The following is a 16,239-nucleotide window of genomic DNA, read 5'->3' as shown; positions in this document are numbered from 1 at the left end:
TCCTCTCTCTCTCTCTGTCTCTCCTCTCTCTCTCTCTGTCCCTCCTCTCTCTCTCTCTATGTCTCATCTCTCTCTCTCTGTCTGTCCCTCCTCTCTCTCTGTCTCTCCTTTCTCTCTGTCCCTCCTCTCTCTCTCTCTCTGTCTCTCCTCTCTCTCTGTCTCTCTCTCTCTCTCTCTCTCTCTCTCTGTCTCTCTCTCTCTCTGTCTCTCTCTCTCCACTCTAAAATGAATAAAAAAGTAAATAAATAGAAGTTTCCTCTCAGGTCACAGGTAACAGTAAACAGAGCGCGTCGAGAGCCGCCCCCTAACTGTCCGCCGCTCTTTTCAGACCTGTGAGCGCCTGCTGCCCGTCCCGCCGTTGCCCGTCCCGCCGTTGCCCGTCCCGCCGTTGCCCGTCCCGCCGTTGCCCGTCCCGCCGTGTCCGCAGACGCCGCCGCCGCCCCGCCCCGTTCGTCCCGGCCCTTCCAGCTTCTCTGTCCTCACCGGCGTCCTCGGTCCCGACCTGAACTCCGGGCTGTTCTTCACCTCCTGTCGTCCACCCCAAGCCCGAGTGCCTCCAGAGGCCCCTGCGCACAGGGCCCGCAGACGAGCGCCCGCCCGCCGTGGGAGCCGGCCAACCCCCGGGACTGACTGTGGAGTGACCGTGGACGGGCATGGCATTGTTTCCTCTTGTTTGTTTAAAAAGAATGACGTTTACATGTGAAATGTAACTACTCTCTGTATGTGTGTGTCCGCGGAGTGGAGGGGATGTTGTGCGTGAGGCGCTGCCCTGACCTGGTCCTGGGGGAACGGTGTCCCCTGTGGTCAGGCGTCTCCTTCAGGCCGGGAGCAGGAGGCTCTGCCCACGTCTGAAGCCTCCCGTGGGGACAGGGCCGGGCGATGGCAGTCACGTGACGTAGGGTTGGCAGTTCACGGATTGGAGCATTAAAAATGATTCCAAGAGTAAGTGAGGACCCCTCCCCCATGCCTTCCCACGCCAAAAGCCCCCCACACTCAGCAGAGATGGGTGTTTATCAAAGCAGGGGCGTCCCTGCTGACGGCGGGGACTTGGGTCAGATGGGGGCCCGGCAGGACCTCCTCCGTGGACGGTGACGGGAGCGAAGGCCCCTCCCTCGGCCGGCCACTGAGCTGCTGCAGACCCGAGAGAGCGGAGACCTTAGCTTGACCATCACCCCCACCCCGGCCCTGTCCCCCCAGCCAGCCGGGCGGAGACGAGTCAGCCGTGTGCCAGGCTCTGAAGGCCAGAGGGTTGCTTTGACCCAACTCGGTGACACGTTCCCTTGTCGTTCCACTTATAAAGGCTGTGTTCATATTTATTGAAAGAAAGACCGGATGCACTTCCGTTCCACAGTAACTTATTTGAATTCTGCCCAGGGTTATAGATGCCCGGTAGGTAACTGCCAGAAGTAAACATGTAACTAGTCTGTAATAATATAGAGGCAGTTACAGCAAGAACCACCTTCCTGTCCAAACACAAGGCTTTCTGACTTACGTTGTCACGATGGAGCACACTGTAAAACGGAGGAGAATAAATAAATAACGAGAGTTTATAATGGAACCTTTATGTATATTGTTTGCCGGTGACTTTGATTCAGCGTGGCTTCCTGTTACCTCCCTGCTGTAGACAGGATTTCAAAATCTCTGCTGGCGAAATCAGCGTGATGTCTGCTGAATCCAGCCGGTCACCCGGTCTGGACTGGACAGGCTTGCCTCGTTTCTCCTGTGAGTGGCGTGATCTTTCTGCGGGGGGGGGGAGGGGGGGTGTTAATCAGAGGAGTCTGTCTTGTCCAACGGAAGCAAGCCTTTCTGTTGATAGTGATTTTGTTTTGATGCCAAAGAGAGAGAATCTAGAACCTGTCTTAACGCCCACTCTTCATCCGATAAAGTGACGCTTGTTGCCTTCGCCGAGGTTGCCTCTCTTTTTCTTTTGCTGAGCTGGAGCTTTTTTTTGTTTGTTTCACTTCTCTGAGGACCTGTGTTCCCGAGACGACAGGGTGGAGACGTCATCACGTGCAAGGGTTGTGAAGGCTGCCGGTTCTCCGTGCCGGTGGCGTTTGGCCACAGGACACCGTGGTGTGTGTGTGGGACGATGATGTGAATATTTAGAATGTACATTTCTTGTAAATTATTTATGTTTTCTCTTTTAAACCCAACTTCTCGTGCGGACTGATGAAACTCCGTTTGTTTTGCCAAAGACTGTAAATACGTATTTATTTGTTCCATGGTCGACATTTCACCACGGAGACCTGCATTTAGCTAGAGCCTCATTTTCTTTTTACTTTAAAGATGAATAACAAAATAAACTGTACAAAGGTTTTCTATAAATGAATCTCCCTTTTTTTTTTTTTTTTTTAAAGAGTTTCTACAGGGAAGGGGAAGAGAACAGAAATCCCAACGGGGAGGTTTGCCGCTTGCTCCCTGTGACCTACACTCGCCTGCCGGGTCGTTGGGGGGTGGGGTTCCCCTGGTCTCTGCTCTCAGGTGCCGGCGAGGTTGGGGTCCTCTGGGGAAAGCAGAAACGGGTCCAGGTGATGGACGACACAGTCGTCTGTCCATCCTGCCGCTTCTCACGGTCGCAGGAGAACAGAATCGCGCCGTTGAGTTTTAACAAATCCACTGAAAAGATTCAGAGAAGCTGATTCCCCCGTCAGAACCCTCTGCCCCCCGACGCGCTCTCACGCCCGCTGGAGGCCCCAGGAAGGGCACACGTCGGACCCTCATGGGACGTGACGCCCAGCTCGTCCAGCGGTTTCCGCACGGGGCCGACAGCTGCCCTGGGGGCTTCTGAGAACGGGGTGGGGGCAATGCCAGGGAGAGAGGTCGAGGGGACAGCGGCACGCCTGGCTGAGACGAGGGAAGGAGTCGGCACAGCAGCAGCGGCAGCAGCAGGACCGGAGAGGCCGTCCCAGGCGACGGAGCTGGGGGGCGAGCCCGGCTTTGACCTGGGCTGTGAGCAGCTGGCTGTGTGACCTGAATGTGGAGGACACGGGACCGACTCACGGTCACTGAGCCAAGGAGCCTCGGGAACGTCCAGAAATGAAACGGGGAGGGGAGGGACTTCGGGTTGACCAGGGCAGGGTCACTGCAGCCCATTGTCCTCACGAAACCAACAACAGGTGACCAGTCTCATGACGACGCTTCGACGTCAGGCGTGGAAAGCGGACACGTTTTCCACACATTCAGGCGCCTTTGTTTTGTCGTTCAGTGAAACGCACCTGTTTCCTGACAGGCGGCTGTGCCCCCCCTCCGCCCCCACTCCACGCGTGGGCCCGGCCGTCTCAGAACCGCCGTCGGTGGGGATGAAGCATCAGCGCCTCCGGGACCCGGCAGAGGGCCGGGGCGTCCCTGGGGTGTGATGACGTCACTGACAGATCTGCTCCGAGGAAAGGGTTCGAATAAACAGTGATGGAGGAGAGCTAGCTTTGGGAGGTGAACACACGACACAGCCGTAGACAGATGGCGTCTCATAGAACCGCACACTTGAGACCTAGGTCATCTCGTGAACCAAAGTCACCCCAGTCCATTTAAAAATAAAAAACAAAGAGACACGAGATGCGTGTGTATCTATTTCCCATAGAATATTGAATGGTTCCTATTTAATACTGCATTTCATGTCATACACACACATGCTGTCATCTCATGAGGGCAAGACCTCTGCACAAGGAGTGACCTCCGTGGAGATGACTTTTATGCAGAGCAGAGTGACTACAGTGCAGGCGACGTGCTCAGCGGCTCTGGGAGGAGGCGGAGGAAGGGAGCCGGCCGCAGGGGTGCTGTCCGAGTCCAGAGTCTCTGCTACGTTTGGGGAGGATGGCCCTCCCAGCACGGCTCGGCGAGCCTGAGTCCACCCCGGAGCGAGACGGGCAAAACCCCAGACCGCGGGTCACGGTCCTGAGTGCAGGGACCAGGAGACGCCTCACGTGCTCTGTCCCCGCAGCTCCTGAGGCCCAGTCATGTGGCCGATGACCTTTCGAGGCCATTGCGTGTTGTTCGATAAAGGATGTGGCGTCTGACTGTTCTAAAACCCATCGCTACAAGGCAGAAAGCATCTCACTCAAGTAATTTCTTATTTTTTAAATTCTCAAGCTCTTTCCTAATGCCATATCTCTCTGAGATTAAAAAATGGGTATAACGCTTAAACTTATACAATTATATCTCAATAGAGTTGACCAAAAAATAGCAATTCAGCAAAATTACAGAATGCAGGATCAGCCTGACCAGGCGATGGTGCAGTGGATAGAGCGCCGGACTGGGACATGGAGGACCCAGGTTCGAGACCCCGAGGTTGCCAGCTTGAGCGCGGGCTCATCTGGGTTTGAGCAAAGCTCACCAGCTTGGACCCAAGGTCACTGGCTCAAGCAAGGGGTCACTCGGTCTGCTGTAGCCCCACGGTCAAGGCACATATGAGAAATCAATCAATGAACAACTAAGGAACCGCAGCGAAGAATTGATGTTTCTCATCTCTCTCCCTTCCTGTCCTTATCTGTCCCTCTCTCTGACTCTGTCTCTGCCAAAAAAACAAAAACAAAACAGGATCAACGGGGGAAAAAAACCAGTTGTGTTTCTCTACACCATCCATAGGTAATGGAAAGTGAAATTAAGATAACAGTTTCATTTACAACAGCATCCAGAACAATAAGATACCTAGAAATAACTTCATCCTGAGAGGTAAAAGACTTCTCTAATGAAAAACGTAAAACCTTGCTGAAAGAAATGACCAAAAATCAAAATAAATGGAAAGACCACTCATGTTTGTAGATTGGAAGGTTTCCTATTGTTAGGATGGTGGTCCTGCCCAGGGCCACATACAGATTCAGTGCAACTTTGTTAAAATTTTAGCAGTCTTTGCGCAGAAATGGAAAAGATGATCGTCAGATTTGCACGGGATGGCAAGGTCTCTAAAAAGCCGAAACAACACTGAAAAGTTATAACAAATTTGGAGAAGTCACGCTTTCTGACTTCAAAGCTCATTGCAAAGCAACATTATTCAAGACAGTGTGGTCAGACCTTTGGACCGATGAAGCAGAACTGAGTCTGGAAATTAACCCACACATTAAGGCTAATTGACTTCGTTACATGGTCCCAAGACTGTTCAGTGAGGAAGGAGCAGTCTCTCTCCATGTGTGCAAAAGAAGAAAAGGTTGTCCCCTACCTCACACTATATAAAAGTTAAAGTAAGTCAGCAACCTAAATGTAAGATTAAAACTCAAACAAAAACCTAAGCAAATCTTCATGACCTTGGATTTGATGGTGGATTCTAAAAGAGGACGCAAAAAGTATGAGCAATAAAAGGAATAGTAGTCTCTCTAAATAAAAATAAAAAAATTGTATCAAAAGACATTGTCAACAAAGCAAAAACAAAACAAAACCAAAAATACAAATTACTGAGTGGAAGAAAATATTTACGTTACTTATCTGATAAGGGTCAGGTATATAAAGAACTCTTACAACCCAACAACGAAAAGGTGAAAAACTCAATGTACCAGACAAGCAATGGATTCAAACAGACTTTCTCCCAAAGGAAGACACACGAATGGCCGACAAGCTCGTGAAAACACGCCCAACAGCCTTGGTCATCAGGGACATGCTAATCAAACCACAGTGAGGTATCGCTTCTCATCCACCAGGGTGGTCAACAGAGAGACCAAACAAACAGCTGTCAGCAAGGAGGTGGAGAAATCGGGACCCATGGCTGGTGAGCAAGTCACGTCCCGTGGGTCAGCCGGTTTGGAAGGCAGCTTGCTGGTTCTTTCTTGTCCCTTATAGGGGCGTCCTGTCTGCGTGATCCTGTCCTGGGGGTTACACGAGAGGGCAGGAGGGCTGGGGAGACCCAGCCTTCACACAGAACCAGAGAGCAGAGGGGGCTTCAGCCGGGTTTTAAGCACGAACAGGAAGTCGGGTACCAGTGATCCTCAGGGTAGGGGACTCGGTGTCTTGTATGTCACCCTCTGCCCCTGGTTCTCGGCACCTCTGAGCTCCGACCCGCTCCTGGTTCAGCAGCAAAACGATGGAAAGGAAATCGCTGTCTAGTATATTCCAGGAGCAGTGAGTTCACATGTCAAACACGATTTGATTGGAAAGGGAAAAGCCAGAGGTTTTGGTGGTGCCTGTGTTCCCACCGAACTCGAACAACAGAGCAGCTGGTCTGGGAGGGTGGGGTCACCTTTTTCCGCAAAACAAAGACCTTGAACGGCGGTGGTTAAGCAGCCGCAAAACCGTGAAGCACCGATGTGAGGGGACACGGGTCCCTCACGTGGATCCTGGGACTCCTGGGCTGTTAGTTTATAAACTTTTTCTTTAAAATAACTGTCCATGCGTGAACAAACGTTCACTTTTGCAAAAGGCAAGCACCGTTTTGTAACAAAAAGCACAGGTTTGGAGCGCACGATGGAGGGCTGTCATTTCCCGCTGTGTGACCACGGCTCTGTCAGTCGCACACCAGATAGCCAGCCTTCTTGTCTGTGACATGGAGAAGCCCCCGCGGGCCGGCAGGGACCCTGGTGGCTGCCCCCTGGCCTTCCTGCCCCGCCCTCCTCTGTCCCTGCCCAAAGTCACATTAGCAACCGCTGGGGCCACTGAGAGCTTTCCTGGACGCCCTCACATTCCCTACACCCAGGAATTCGTAAGTTTTACTGCTTTGTTTTTTCCGAGAGCCACTTGAGTTGCTGCTGCCGCTCTCTGGAACGTATTTTGAGTTTGGGCTTCCCTCGCAGCAGCTGAATAAACTGCAAGTTTTGCATTTATTAACAAGGATCATGCCGTGTTGATCTTTCCACAGTGTTTTATATCGTTCTTACTTTCTGAAATTGTGGTCCTCTCAAGCTCAAAAAACCCAGAAATAGCTATTATGTGGCTTGCCAAACATATGATGACTTAAAAGTGGTTGTTTTTTTTTTTGAAAACAAAACTCAGCAAAATCATTTGTGGTTCTCTTAATAGGCAGGGAGACTCCCAGCTAGCTTTTACTTTAAAATGCAGTGGAAAGTTTCAATATTTACCTTAAATCACTAACATGAACTTCAGCAGACACCAAGATTCCAAGTTTCCCAGAAAAAAAAAAAAAGAGTGCAGTTACAGGGACTCCAGCTGGAAGGGCCCAGATGAACGGGGCTGACTGATTGTTGGGCGTGCTCAGGGCCCCCAAGGGCACCCAGACCCTGCCTGTGCAAACTCTGGTGACGCGGCAGCCAGCGGACCCGTCCGGGCAGCTGGGAGGCCTTCGCGACTGTGGTCAGGGCCAGCGAAGCTCGGGCCAGCGAGGCTGGGCAGGAGGGGTTGCCAGAACTCCCCCAGAATGCATGCGTCTGCACTTCAGGGCGCCCGGGTCTGGAGGAGGGGGGGGGTGACAGAAGATTTGATGTTGAACTTGTCCTGGGGAAGCTTGACTTTGTGTGTGTGAGCTCCCACAAAGCAGTGCTCGCCTTCTGCCCAAGTAAACGTCTGTTCACACATGGACGGTTATTTTAAAGGAAAAGGTTATCAGATAACAGCCCAGGAGTCCCAGGATCCACGTGAGGGACCCTGTGTCCCCCTCACATTGTTGCTTCACGGCTTTGCAGCTACTTAACCGCCGCCGTTTAGGGTCTTCATCTGCAGGAAAGGGTAACCCCGTCCGCCCGAGCCAGCGCTCTGTTGTTTGAGCTCGGTGGGAACACGAGACGCCGAACATCACCTGCCCGGGAGGAACAATAGCACTGCGGTCTCAGAAACTCGTCCGGTCGGGGGTAATAGACTCAAGCGCACTGATTTATTCACTCAACTGCTCAGCCGTGTTTTATGGAATCGACTATATTTCAGACACGCTCCGGTACTTGGACAAGGTCGTGAGCGTGCAGGTCAAGTCCCTCTCACGGACCTCACACTCTTAGGGGCAGGCAGGGCGGAGAGGACAGGGCGGAGCAGAGACCACTTTGGGGTCCGTGTTTGGGGACGGGCTCTAGAGAGCCTTCTGTAAGGAAGGACACCACTTTTGACAAAGGACAGCATCTGACCCTGCAGGGAGAAGTGAGCAGAGGCCGTGAGGGCTCTGACGAGCTGAAGGGACCCTGCCAAGTTCTTGTGAGCGGCAGACACGTCCGTGAGCCTACGTGTGTCCCCGAAAACCGGCGTTAAACCGAAGCGGACGTCCCTGAGTCCTGCTTTCTTCCTGTTGTGACCATGGAGACTTCCCCTCGAGAGCGTGAGTCTTTTCCCACCCCTCACATGGTCTAAGCAAGGGCATGTCCTCGGGGAGATTATATTAACCTGGATTCATCCCTGTTTTCCCGAAAACAACCTAAATCTTGGGCAGCAAAACAGGCGTGTCTGCTTGTGACCCCGACTCTGCCGGGCTTGCTCTCCGAGAACTAGGGAGGGAACGCCCTCAGTGGATGCTTTTGCGTCCTGTAAGTGGCATCACTAGGTCAGCAGCAGCGGTTCCAGATCGGGGCACCGATAGCCACACCCGCAGGGACCATCACGCCACGCCCGCAGCCCTCTCCATCCCTGTGACGTCACCTGGTGTCCCTGATCAGGGGTGATTGACCCACAAATGGCCCAGGAAGCACAGGCGTCCCTCAGAGAGAGCTGCCTACAAACACCCTGTGAACTGTCCTCTCTGACTTCCTAGCCCCCCCCCCCCATGTGTCCTGAGCTCACGTCCCCCATGGCAATGCTGCTAGACGGATGCAGCTAAAACCACACCGAACAACGCATCTGCACACAATGCCCTCTATCTTCTAGAGTAAGCGAGCATTTGCTGCTTTTGGCTGGGTTGGAAATCATCTTCCCTGAGATAAATCTCTTGGCCAAAATAGGATGGTTGAGAGATTCTCAAACGTTCACGTCTTCGTTTCTGCATTAATTGAATTACAACGGAGCCAGCGTCTCTGAAAACTCACACGGTCCCGAGTCCTGAGGCCGCGCGGCATGATGTCATCTGTCTCTGTTTCTCTTCCCCGTTTGGCCAGGAGGAGAAACACGGAGAAATAAGCAAAACAGCCCTCAGGCTCCGGTCCAGGATGAGGGTCTGAGTTCTGTAGGAGGAGGGCCAGCCGGGCCACCGAGCTGTGGTTTCTGCTCGTAATCGGGGACTTCCAGGTGGCCGTTCTGTCCCTTGCCCCGATCAGCAAAGTCCCCAAAGGTTTTGCATTGAGACCAGAGGCAGATTAAGGTCGGTGGAGGCCCCGAGCGCAGAAGAAAATATTGGGCCCCTTAAGAAAGAGAGAGAGAGAGAGAGACAGGGAAAATAAAAATACATGTTAACCATATTATTAAATAAATAAAAATTGCACATAGAAAACCAAACTTGATGTCCTTAGGAAAAGGTGTCAGGCTGAGGTTTTGTGGGGGCCCTTCAGAAGTCGGGGTGTGCCCGGAGTGGCCGCCGTTAAACCTACCTCTGATGGAGACATTGAGGTCTGTGCTCTCTATAAACACCTATGGATTTAACGGTCTCCGTGTTTTTTGCTCTTGTGAAGGCTGTGCCCAGGAACTGTCTGTCTGGTACACTCCTTACTAAAATATGCAAAATAATTCGAAGCAGAAAAGACAAAATTAAAAAATCACATATTGTGGAACCCACTCTTGAGGAACCTACCTATGTTTATTCTGTATCTCTTCACCCATTTGCCCACGGCTCCATTCATTCTTTCTTCCCTTCATCCCCCTGTTCATCCGTCCACGTGTGTCACAGCTGTGCTTCTGGTGTTGTCTAACGTGTGATTTCAGTTCTTTCCCTCTCTTTCTTGATTTGAGGAACGTTCCCACATTCCGGCCGCCTGCTCCGAGTTTTCCAGCCCTAGCGATCGTAAGGGACGTTGGGACAAGAGGAGAGAGAGCTGGCCTTGGGGTCCTTGCAGCGTGGGGATGGTGGTGGGAGGGGCGGAGAGTAGGGTGGGCGTGGGGCAAGAGGGCTCTGCTGGATGCTACCCTCACCCCCTCGGCCGGCCCAGACAGTGGGTGTTGCCACCTGCCGAGAGTGCCAGGCAGGAGACGGTAGCTCTGTGGGGAAAACAGGGTGGTAAACACTGCAGACTGCTCACTGCTCCGTCGAACTTGAGCAGCGTTCTCTCCGGAGCTGAGAGCTGAGGACAGACGCCTGAGGCCGCCCGCTCTGTGTTGTCTCAGCGTTTACTCACGTGTTCATTTCTCCCCCTGGAAACTCGGTAACCTCGTCAGACTACGTGATATGGATCGCATGATATCATGTTGTTCTCTGGGAAAGAGGGATCTTTCTCTCCGTAGGCTAATTCTTTATTTTGGAATAAAATCTTCTATCACAGAATACTTGTTCTCTTTCTATCATTGCTGCTGTCTCCTCTCCTCCGGGACCTCAGGTGGGACGACGTGCAGGGAGAGACCCCGGGGACCCCAGTGCAGCGGGGCCAGAACTGTGGGCACTGGGGACAGAGTGGGCGGGGAGGGTGCAGGGTGCGGCGGCAGGTGAGGAAATTGCTGGGGGGGGGGTGTCTGTCATTGGGCAGAGTGGGAGGGAACACCCCCATTGATTCTTATACAGTTCTTTTTTAAACTTTATTTATTTATTCGTTTTAGAGAGGGGAGAGAGAGAGAGAGAGAGGAGAGAAGGGAGGAGGAGCAGGAAGCATCAACTCCCATAGGTGCCTTGACCAGAGAAGTGCAGGGTTTCGAACCGGCGACCTCAGCGTTCCAGGTCGACGCTTTATCCACTGCGCCACCACAGGTCGGGCTATACAGTTTTTTAAGTGATGGAGAAAGAAAGAGATTTGTTAGGTGAACGTCACGAGATACTATTCCACACAGTGTCCGGTAGGACTTTTGCGAAGGAGGCGTGGGAGCATTGTCCTCTGTCAAAGCCCACGGCCCGTGTCCGTGAATAAAGGAGAATCACGACCGTGAACCCAGATCCCCCACGACCGGGCAGGTGGGCTGCTGGCTGGTGCCTCGGGCCTCCCCGGGCTCGCCCGGAGACGTGAGTGCTGAGGACCACGTCCTGGTCTCTGCACCGAGCCACCCTGACACAGGCCAAGACAGGACACGCGGTTCTGAGCGGCCGTTTGCTTCCACGCGGTCTCTCGTTCCAGCAAAGAAGGACACATTTCCACCCGCCTGGCTGTGGGCTTGACCTGTGGCACCTCTCACAGCCCGTGGTGACACCCCAGCTGTGGTCAGGAACTCTTGAGACAGGGTCTGTCTTTTGGGGAGGAGCTGTGATGAGTTGGAGACTTGAGTGTGGAGGGTGGCTCCATCCTCCGCTGCTCACACAATCCTGGGGTCCAGTCCTCACAGCCCAGTCCCCACACCCGCCTCAGAGGCCCCTGCATGGACCACACGACACTCATGGCCACCACCACCCGCTTGGGACGGCCACCCCACCATGACATACAGCCTCATCCCATTGCAAGCAGCTTTCCAAGGAGGTGCATAAAAGTAACTCAGTCCTTGGTCTTAATGGAATTATATTTCTTTCTTTCTTTATTTTTATTTTTTTATCCAAAGGGAAAACATGGTTTTTTAAATATGATGAAAGGTTACAGAGAGAAGATTGAAAACAGATGGCAACAGGGTGCATTTTCAGGAAATTATAAAATAATTTGAGCTTTTAAAATCTAAAGTATAGGCATGGGTCTAAAAGTATCCCTTGGCCAGACAGAATTGCTGGGCATATGCCTATTCTTAACTCATTCTGCCCTAAAACCGACTTCTCTTTCCACTCTGGCATGGCGGGCTGGTGTCCTCCCCGCCCTGCGCTGACTTCAGGACGGAGGAATGTGCCTTCCGCGTGCGGGAGACGGGCCTCAGAGCACAGCCTTCGGCAAGCCCCTCAGAGAACTGGGGTGTTCATGTCACCCCGAGAAAAAAGATACCTGCTCGGAGGGGCTCCTGGTGGCTAACTGGGCCCACGTTTAGGATCAGAGCCCAGCAGCCATTTCTGCCCAGAGGCCTCTCACAAATGGCACTGTGTCCCTGCCAGCTGAGCAGCCCTTATATAGGAGCTCCTGGGATTCTGTTTCAGCCAATAGGACCGAGGCTTTCCTCAACCAATCAGAGCTGTGCAGCTCCAACCAATCAGAGTCAGGGGGGTAAGTTGCAGCGACTGAGCCATGCACGCAGCAGGGAGGTTCAGGGTGGTCGTGTCTAGGAGGGAAATAAAGCCCGGTGACCAGGCGGCGGCCACAGCTGAGGGCGATGGAGAGGGGGGAGGGGACAGTGAGGGCCACTGCCAGGAGGCGGCTGCGGTGAGGAGATGGCGGCCACAGCTGAGGGCGATGGAGAGGGGGAGGGGACAATGAGGGCCCCTGCCAGGAGGTGGCTGTCTTTGGACATGACCACAGAGCTGGGGAAGGGCCCCCCTATGAGCTGGAAGGCAGAATGTGGGGCCAGGAAGAGCATGGACAGGGGCCCCGTGGTGGCAGAGCGTGTGGCATGTTTCAGGAACTAACGGGGAAGCGTGATGGGAGCCCTCAGGTCTGGATCCCCCCCACCCTCGCCCTACCGCCCCTGTTCTCTGAACCCCCCAAGAGCCCACTTCCCAGAGGATGTCCAGCAGATGCTTGTGAGCAGGGTCCACGCTGGTCTTCAGGGGCTGGTGTGCGAGCCATGGAGTGGATGGCCGAGAGGCGGTCAGACGTGTCCGTCCCTGTGGGGACCCAGGAGTGTCCGAGGGTGCCGGGTGTCCCGGCAAAGCTGGGACAGAGAGAGGCAGCTTTGGGATGTCAAGAAAAAATTGTTCAACATTTTGTTTTCCTCAAGGAGAAGAGGCAGCTACATAGGGCGTTGGGGGACATTCCTTGGATGATTCCTGCCTGGGGACCAGGACCACCGGCCTGGGTCTCAAATACATCTGCACGTTGTTACTGAGCCTGGGAAACACACCTTCATCAGAGAGCGTCCGGAACGCCGTGGGGGCGTCGGGCAGAGAGCCGCTGTCTCCCCAGCCACGCAGCTCCCACGGGCGACTCCTGGCGCGCAGTAGGTGCTCAGCATGCAACTCATGAGAGAACTAGGGGAACCCACATCTCCTCCACTCACCACTCCCTTCAATCCCGGGGAAGCTGGGTGAGAGTGACCGCTTCTCAGGGAATTGCTGCTTAAACAACACATAATAACCCCGGCAGTTAATTGTCAGACCAGGGGTTCTCATTGGTGGCTCATCAACGGACTGTGAGTGCCCAGGGGACCCTTAGACAGAAGTAAGCGATGAGGGTAGAGTGAAGGGCGCCCCGGTCTCAGCGCACCCCCCGGCCCCCCACCAGTAACAGCTCACAGTCACACCTGTGAGTGAGCCACTGGGCCTGGCTGTCACCCCGGGGTTACCAGCCGCCACTCAGTGAGTGAGGAGCAAAGGCCTCCGGAGAGCTTGCAGACAACCTCACAGGGACCTTCAAGAGCCTGCGGTGGCCGAGACAGGCAGCCGGTGGCGTGTGCCACTGGGAGGGCAGGGTGTTTACATAAAGCTGGAGTTTTGTCTGATGGTTCCCGAGAGGGAGGCTGGGAGAGAGGAGAAGGGGTGAATGTGTGGACCTTCTACTGAGATTCTAAGTGAGCAGGCGTCGTCCAGCCTAGGGCGAGGGTGAGGGGCGGCCGGGCACAGGAAGGCTCTCCTAGAAGACATGCCCACTCTCTTCTCCCCCCCCCCCTTTTGTTTTAAATTCTTTGCTCAGCTTTCAACTATTTAAGACCAGATTATGACAAAGTTCTGGTCAACTCGAGACATGCTTTGCAGATAGTTCAACCAAACCACGCCAGGGCATCTTAGTGGTCAGCGGGTCAGAGTTCCGCCTGGCCGTCCTCATCGCAGCTGTGTAACAAGTTAAACATCTTGGTGTAACAAGTTAAACATCTTTGTGTCACAAGTTAACCATCTCTGTGTAACAAGTTAACCATCTCTGTGTAACAAGTTAAACATCTTGGTGTAACAAGTTAAACATCTTGGTGTAACAAGTTAACCATCTCTGTGTAACAAGTTAAACATCTTGGTGTCACAAGTTAAACATCTTTGTGTCACAAGTTAAACATCTTGGGTGCCCCGTTTCCTTTCTTGGACTTTGAAAGATTATTTTAAAAAATATCCCTTCTCCTAGGCCCTGGCCAGTTGGCTCAGCGGTAGAGCGTCGGCCTAGCGTGCGGAGGACCCGGGTTCGATTCCTGGCCAGGGCACACAGGAGAAGCGCCCATTTGCTTCTCCACCCCTCCGCCGTGCTTTCCTCTCTGTCTCTCTCTTCCCCTCCCGCAGCCGAGGCTCCATTGGAGCAAAGATGGCCCGGGTGCTGGGGATGGCTCCTTGGCCTCTGCCTCAGGCGCTAGAGTGGCTCTGGTTGCAACATGGCGACGCCCAGGATGGGCAGAGCATCGCCCCCTGGTGGGCAGAGCGTCGCCCCCTGGTGGGTGTGCCGGGTGGATCCCGGTCGGGCGCATGCGGGAGTCTGTCTGACTGTCTCTCCCTGTCTCCAGCTTCGGAAAAATGAAAGAAAAGAAAAAAAAAAATATCCCTTCAACTAGTCTGCCTTAAAACATTCTTCTGATAAGCACCAGAGGCCTCCCACCGAGTGTCACAAGCGCGTCACCGCGGCCTGGCACCGGCAGAAGGCGGGGTCAGCAGCTTCCCTGTGGCCTTTCCGCCCGGTTGGGGCTGCGACATCGGACTGCTTTTTTTTTTTTTTGCTTAGACTTTCAATTTTTTTTATTTGCCTGTGATAACGTATTATTTACGCCTCCTGATTTCTAGTTTGTTCAGAATTCTTGTGGGCAGTGAGCGTGGTCTGAGGGGCCCAACTGGGTGGGGGTGGGGGTGGGGGGAAGGGGGGCAGGGGGAGCTGTTCACGGGCCGCCCGGCTGCTTTCTGAGAGCTTAGTATCAGGAGCCCAGTCTCGTAAATCACACGTTAGACAACACCAGAAGCACAGGTGCGTGTGCAACGGCTGTGACACACGTGGACGGATGAACAGGGGGATGAAGGGATGAAAGAATGAATGGAGCCGTGGGCAAATGGGTGAAGAGATACAGAATAAACATAGGTAGGTTCCTCAAGAGTGGGTTCCACAATACGTGATTTTTTAATTTTGTCTTTTCTGCTTCGAATTATTTTGCATATTTTAGTCAGGAGTGTACCGGACAGACAGTTCCTGGGCACGGCCTTCACAAGAGCAAAGAATACCGGGACCGTGTTTTTGTTAGGAGCCCAGTGTGGACCCGCTTGTGCTGTGGGTGGGCAGGACTCAACACGAACTCGCATCCCCGAGCTTGGAAATGAAGAGCGAGCCGGGACCGGTCAGGAAAGGCCACCAGGTTTGCCACACGGACCCAGGGAGCAGCAGGCCCCCTGTGCCCCGTCCTCCAGGGCGGCTTGAGCAAGCGCAGCTCCCCCTCAGAAGCACCCACAGAGGCCCCGCGACAGCGGAGAGTGACCCGCGCTGCCCACGGAGGCCCCGCGACAGCGGGGAGTGACCCGCGCTGCCCACGGAGGCCCCGCGACAGCGGAGAGTGACCCGCGCTGCCCACGGAGGCCCCGCGACAGCGGGGAGTGACCCGCGCTGCCCACGGAGGCCCCGCGACAGCGGGGAGTGACCCGCGCTGCCCACGGAGGCCCCGCGACAGCGGGGAGTGACCCGCGCTGCCCACGGAGGCCCCGCGACAGCGGGGAGTGACCCGCGCTGCCCACGGAGGCCCCGCGACAGCGGGGAGTGACCCGCGCTGCCCACGGAGGCCCCGCGACAGCGGAGAGTGACCCGCGCTGCCCACGGAGGCCCCGCGACAGCGGAGAGTGACCCGCGCTGCCCACGGAGGCCCCACGACAGCGGAGAGTGACCCGCGCTGCCCACGCGGGCGGCACGGTCTCACGCCGAAGGCAGACCGCAGCCTGAGTGCCCGGGTTCCCCGCAGAGTCGGCCGGCGTCCAGAGCGGGAGGCCGGAGCTCTGTGCTGGGCCTGGTCTCACGGTGGCACTTCCGCTCAGCTACCCCGAGGGCGGCCGTGGACAGTGTCTCCTGCTCAGCGTGAGCCAGGGAGACGCGTCCCCCGGGTCGGCGGGTCTGTGGGAACCAGCTCGCGTCGCCTGTGGCTCATGGGTGCGCTCACCTCAGAGAGGGTCCCGCTGCGGAAGTGCTGGCCGGCTGTCTCTCTCATCACGTTCACCCGGGGTCTTGCTCACGTGGTGACCTCCGTCCCCCCAGCCCCCCACCACAGCCCCTGCTTGGGGCGCTCTGGGACGCTCCCTGGGGCCACATCCGCAAACACACATACATACGGCCGCCGACCGTTGTCTGTGTTCCGTCCTCACTT

At 54.7% G+C, this 16,239-nt stretch overlaps 1 protein-coding gene across 2 annotated transcripts in view; it reads left to right on the top strand.

The window, feature by feature from the left end:
* The window catches only part of THBS2 (thrombospondin 2), a 43,221-nt gene extending 40,896 nt beyond the window's left edge, over positions 1 to 2,325 (top strand). For both annotated transcript variants that reach the window (XM_066247969.1, XM_066247970.1), the window contains exons 22-23: positions 329 to 359; positions 420 to 2,325. In XM_066247969.1, coding sequence (XP_066104066.1) covers positions 329 to 336 — 8 coding nt within the window. In that variant the 3' untranslated portion in view covers positions 337 to 359; positions 420 to 2,325. The remainder of the gene's footprint in view (positions 1 to 328; positions 360 to 419) is intronic.
* Positions 2,326 to 16,239: the final 13,914 nt, after the last annotated feature.

The sequence above is a fragment of the Saccopteryx bilineata genome, chromosome 12 (genome assembly GCF_036850765.1).
Source record: "Saccopteryx bilineata isolate mSacBil1 chromosome 12, mSacBil1_pri_phased_curated, whole genome shotgun sequence".
In the NCBI taxonomy this organism is placed as follows: domain Eukaryota; kingdom Metazoa; phylum Chordata; class Mammalia; order Chiroptera; family Emballonuridae; genus Saccopteryx; species Saccopteryx bilineata.
The sequence above is the reverse complement of the archived record's forward strand: the minus strand, read 5'-3'. Positions and strand labels throughout refer to the sequence as shown.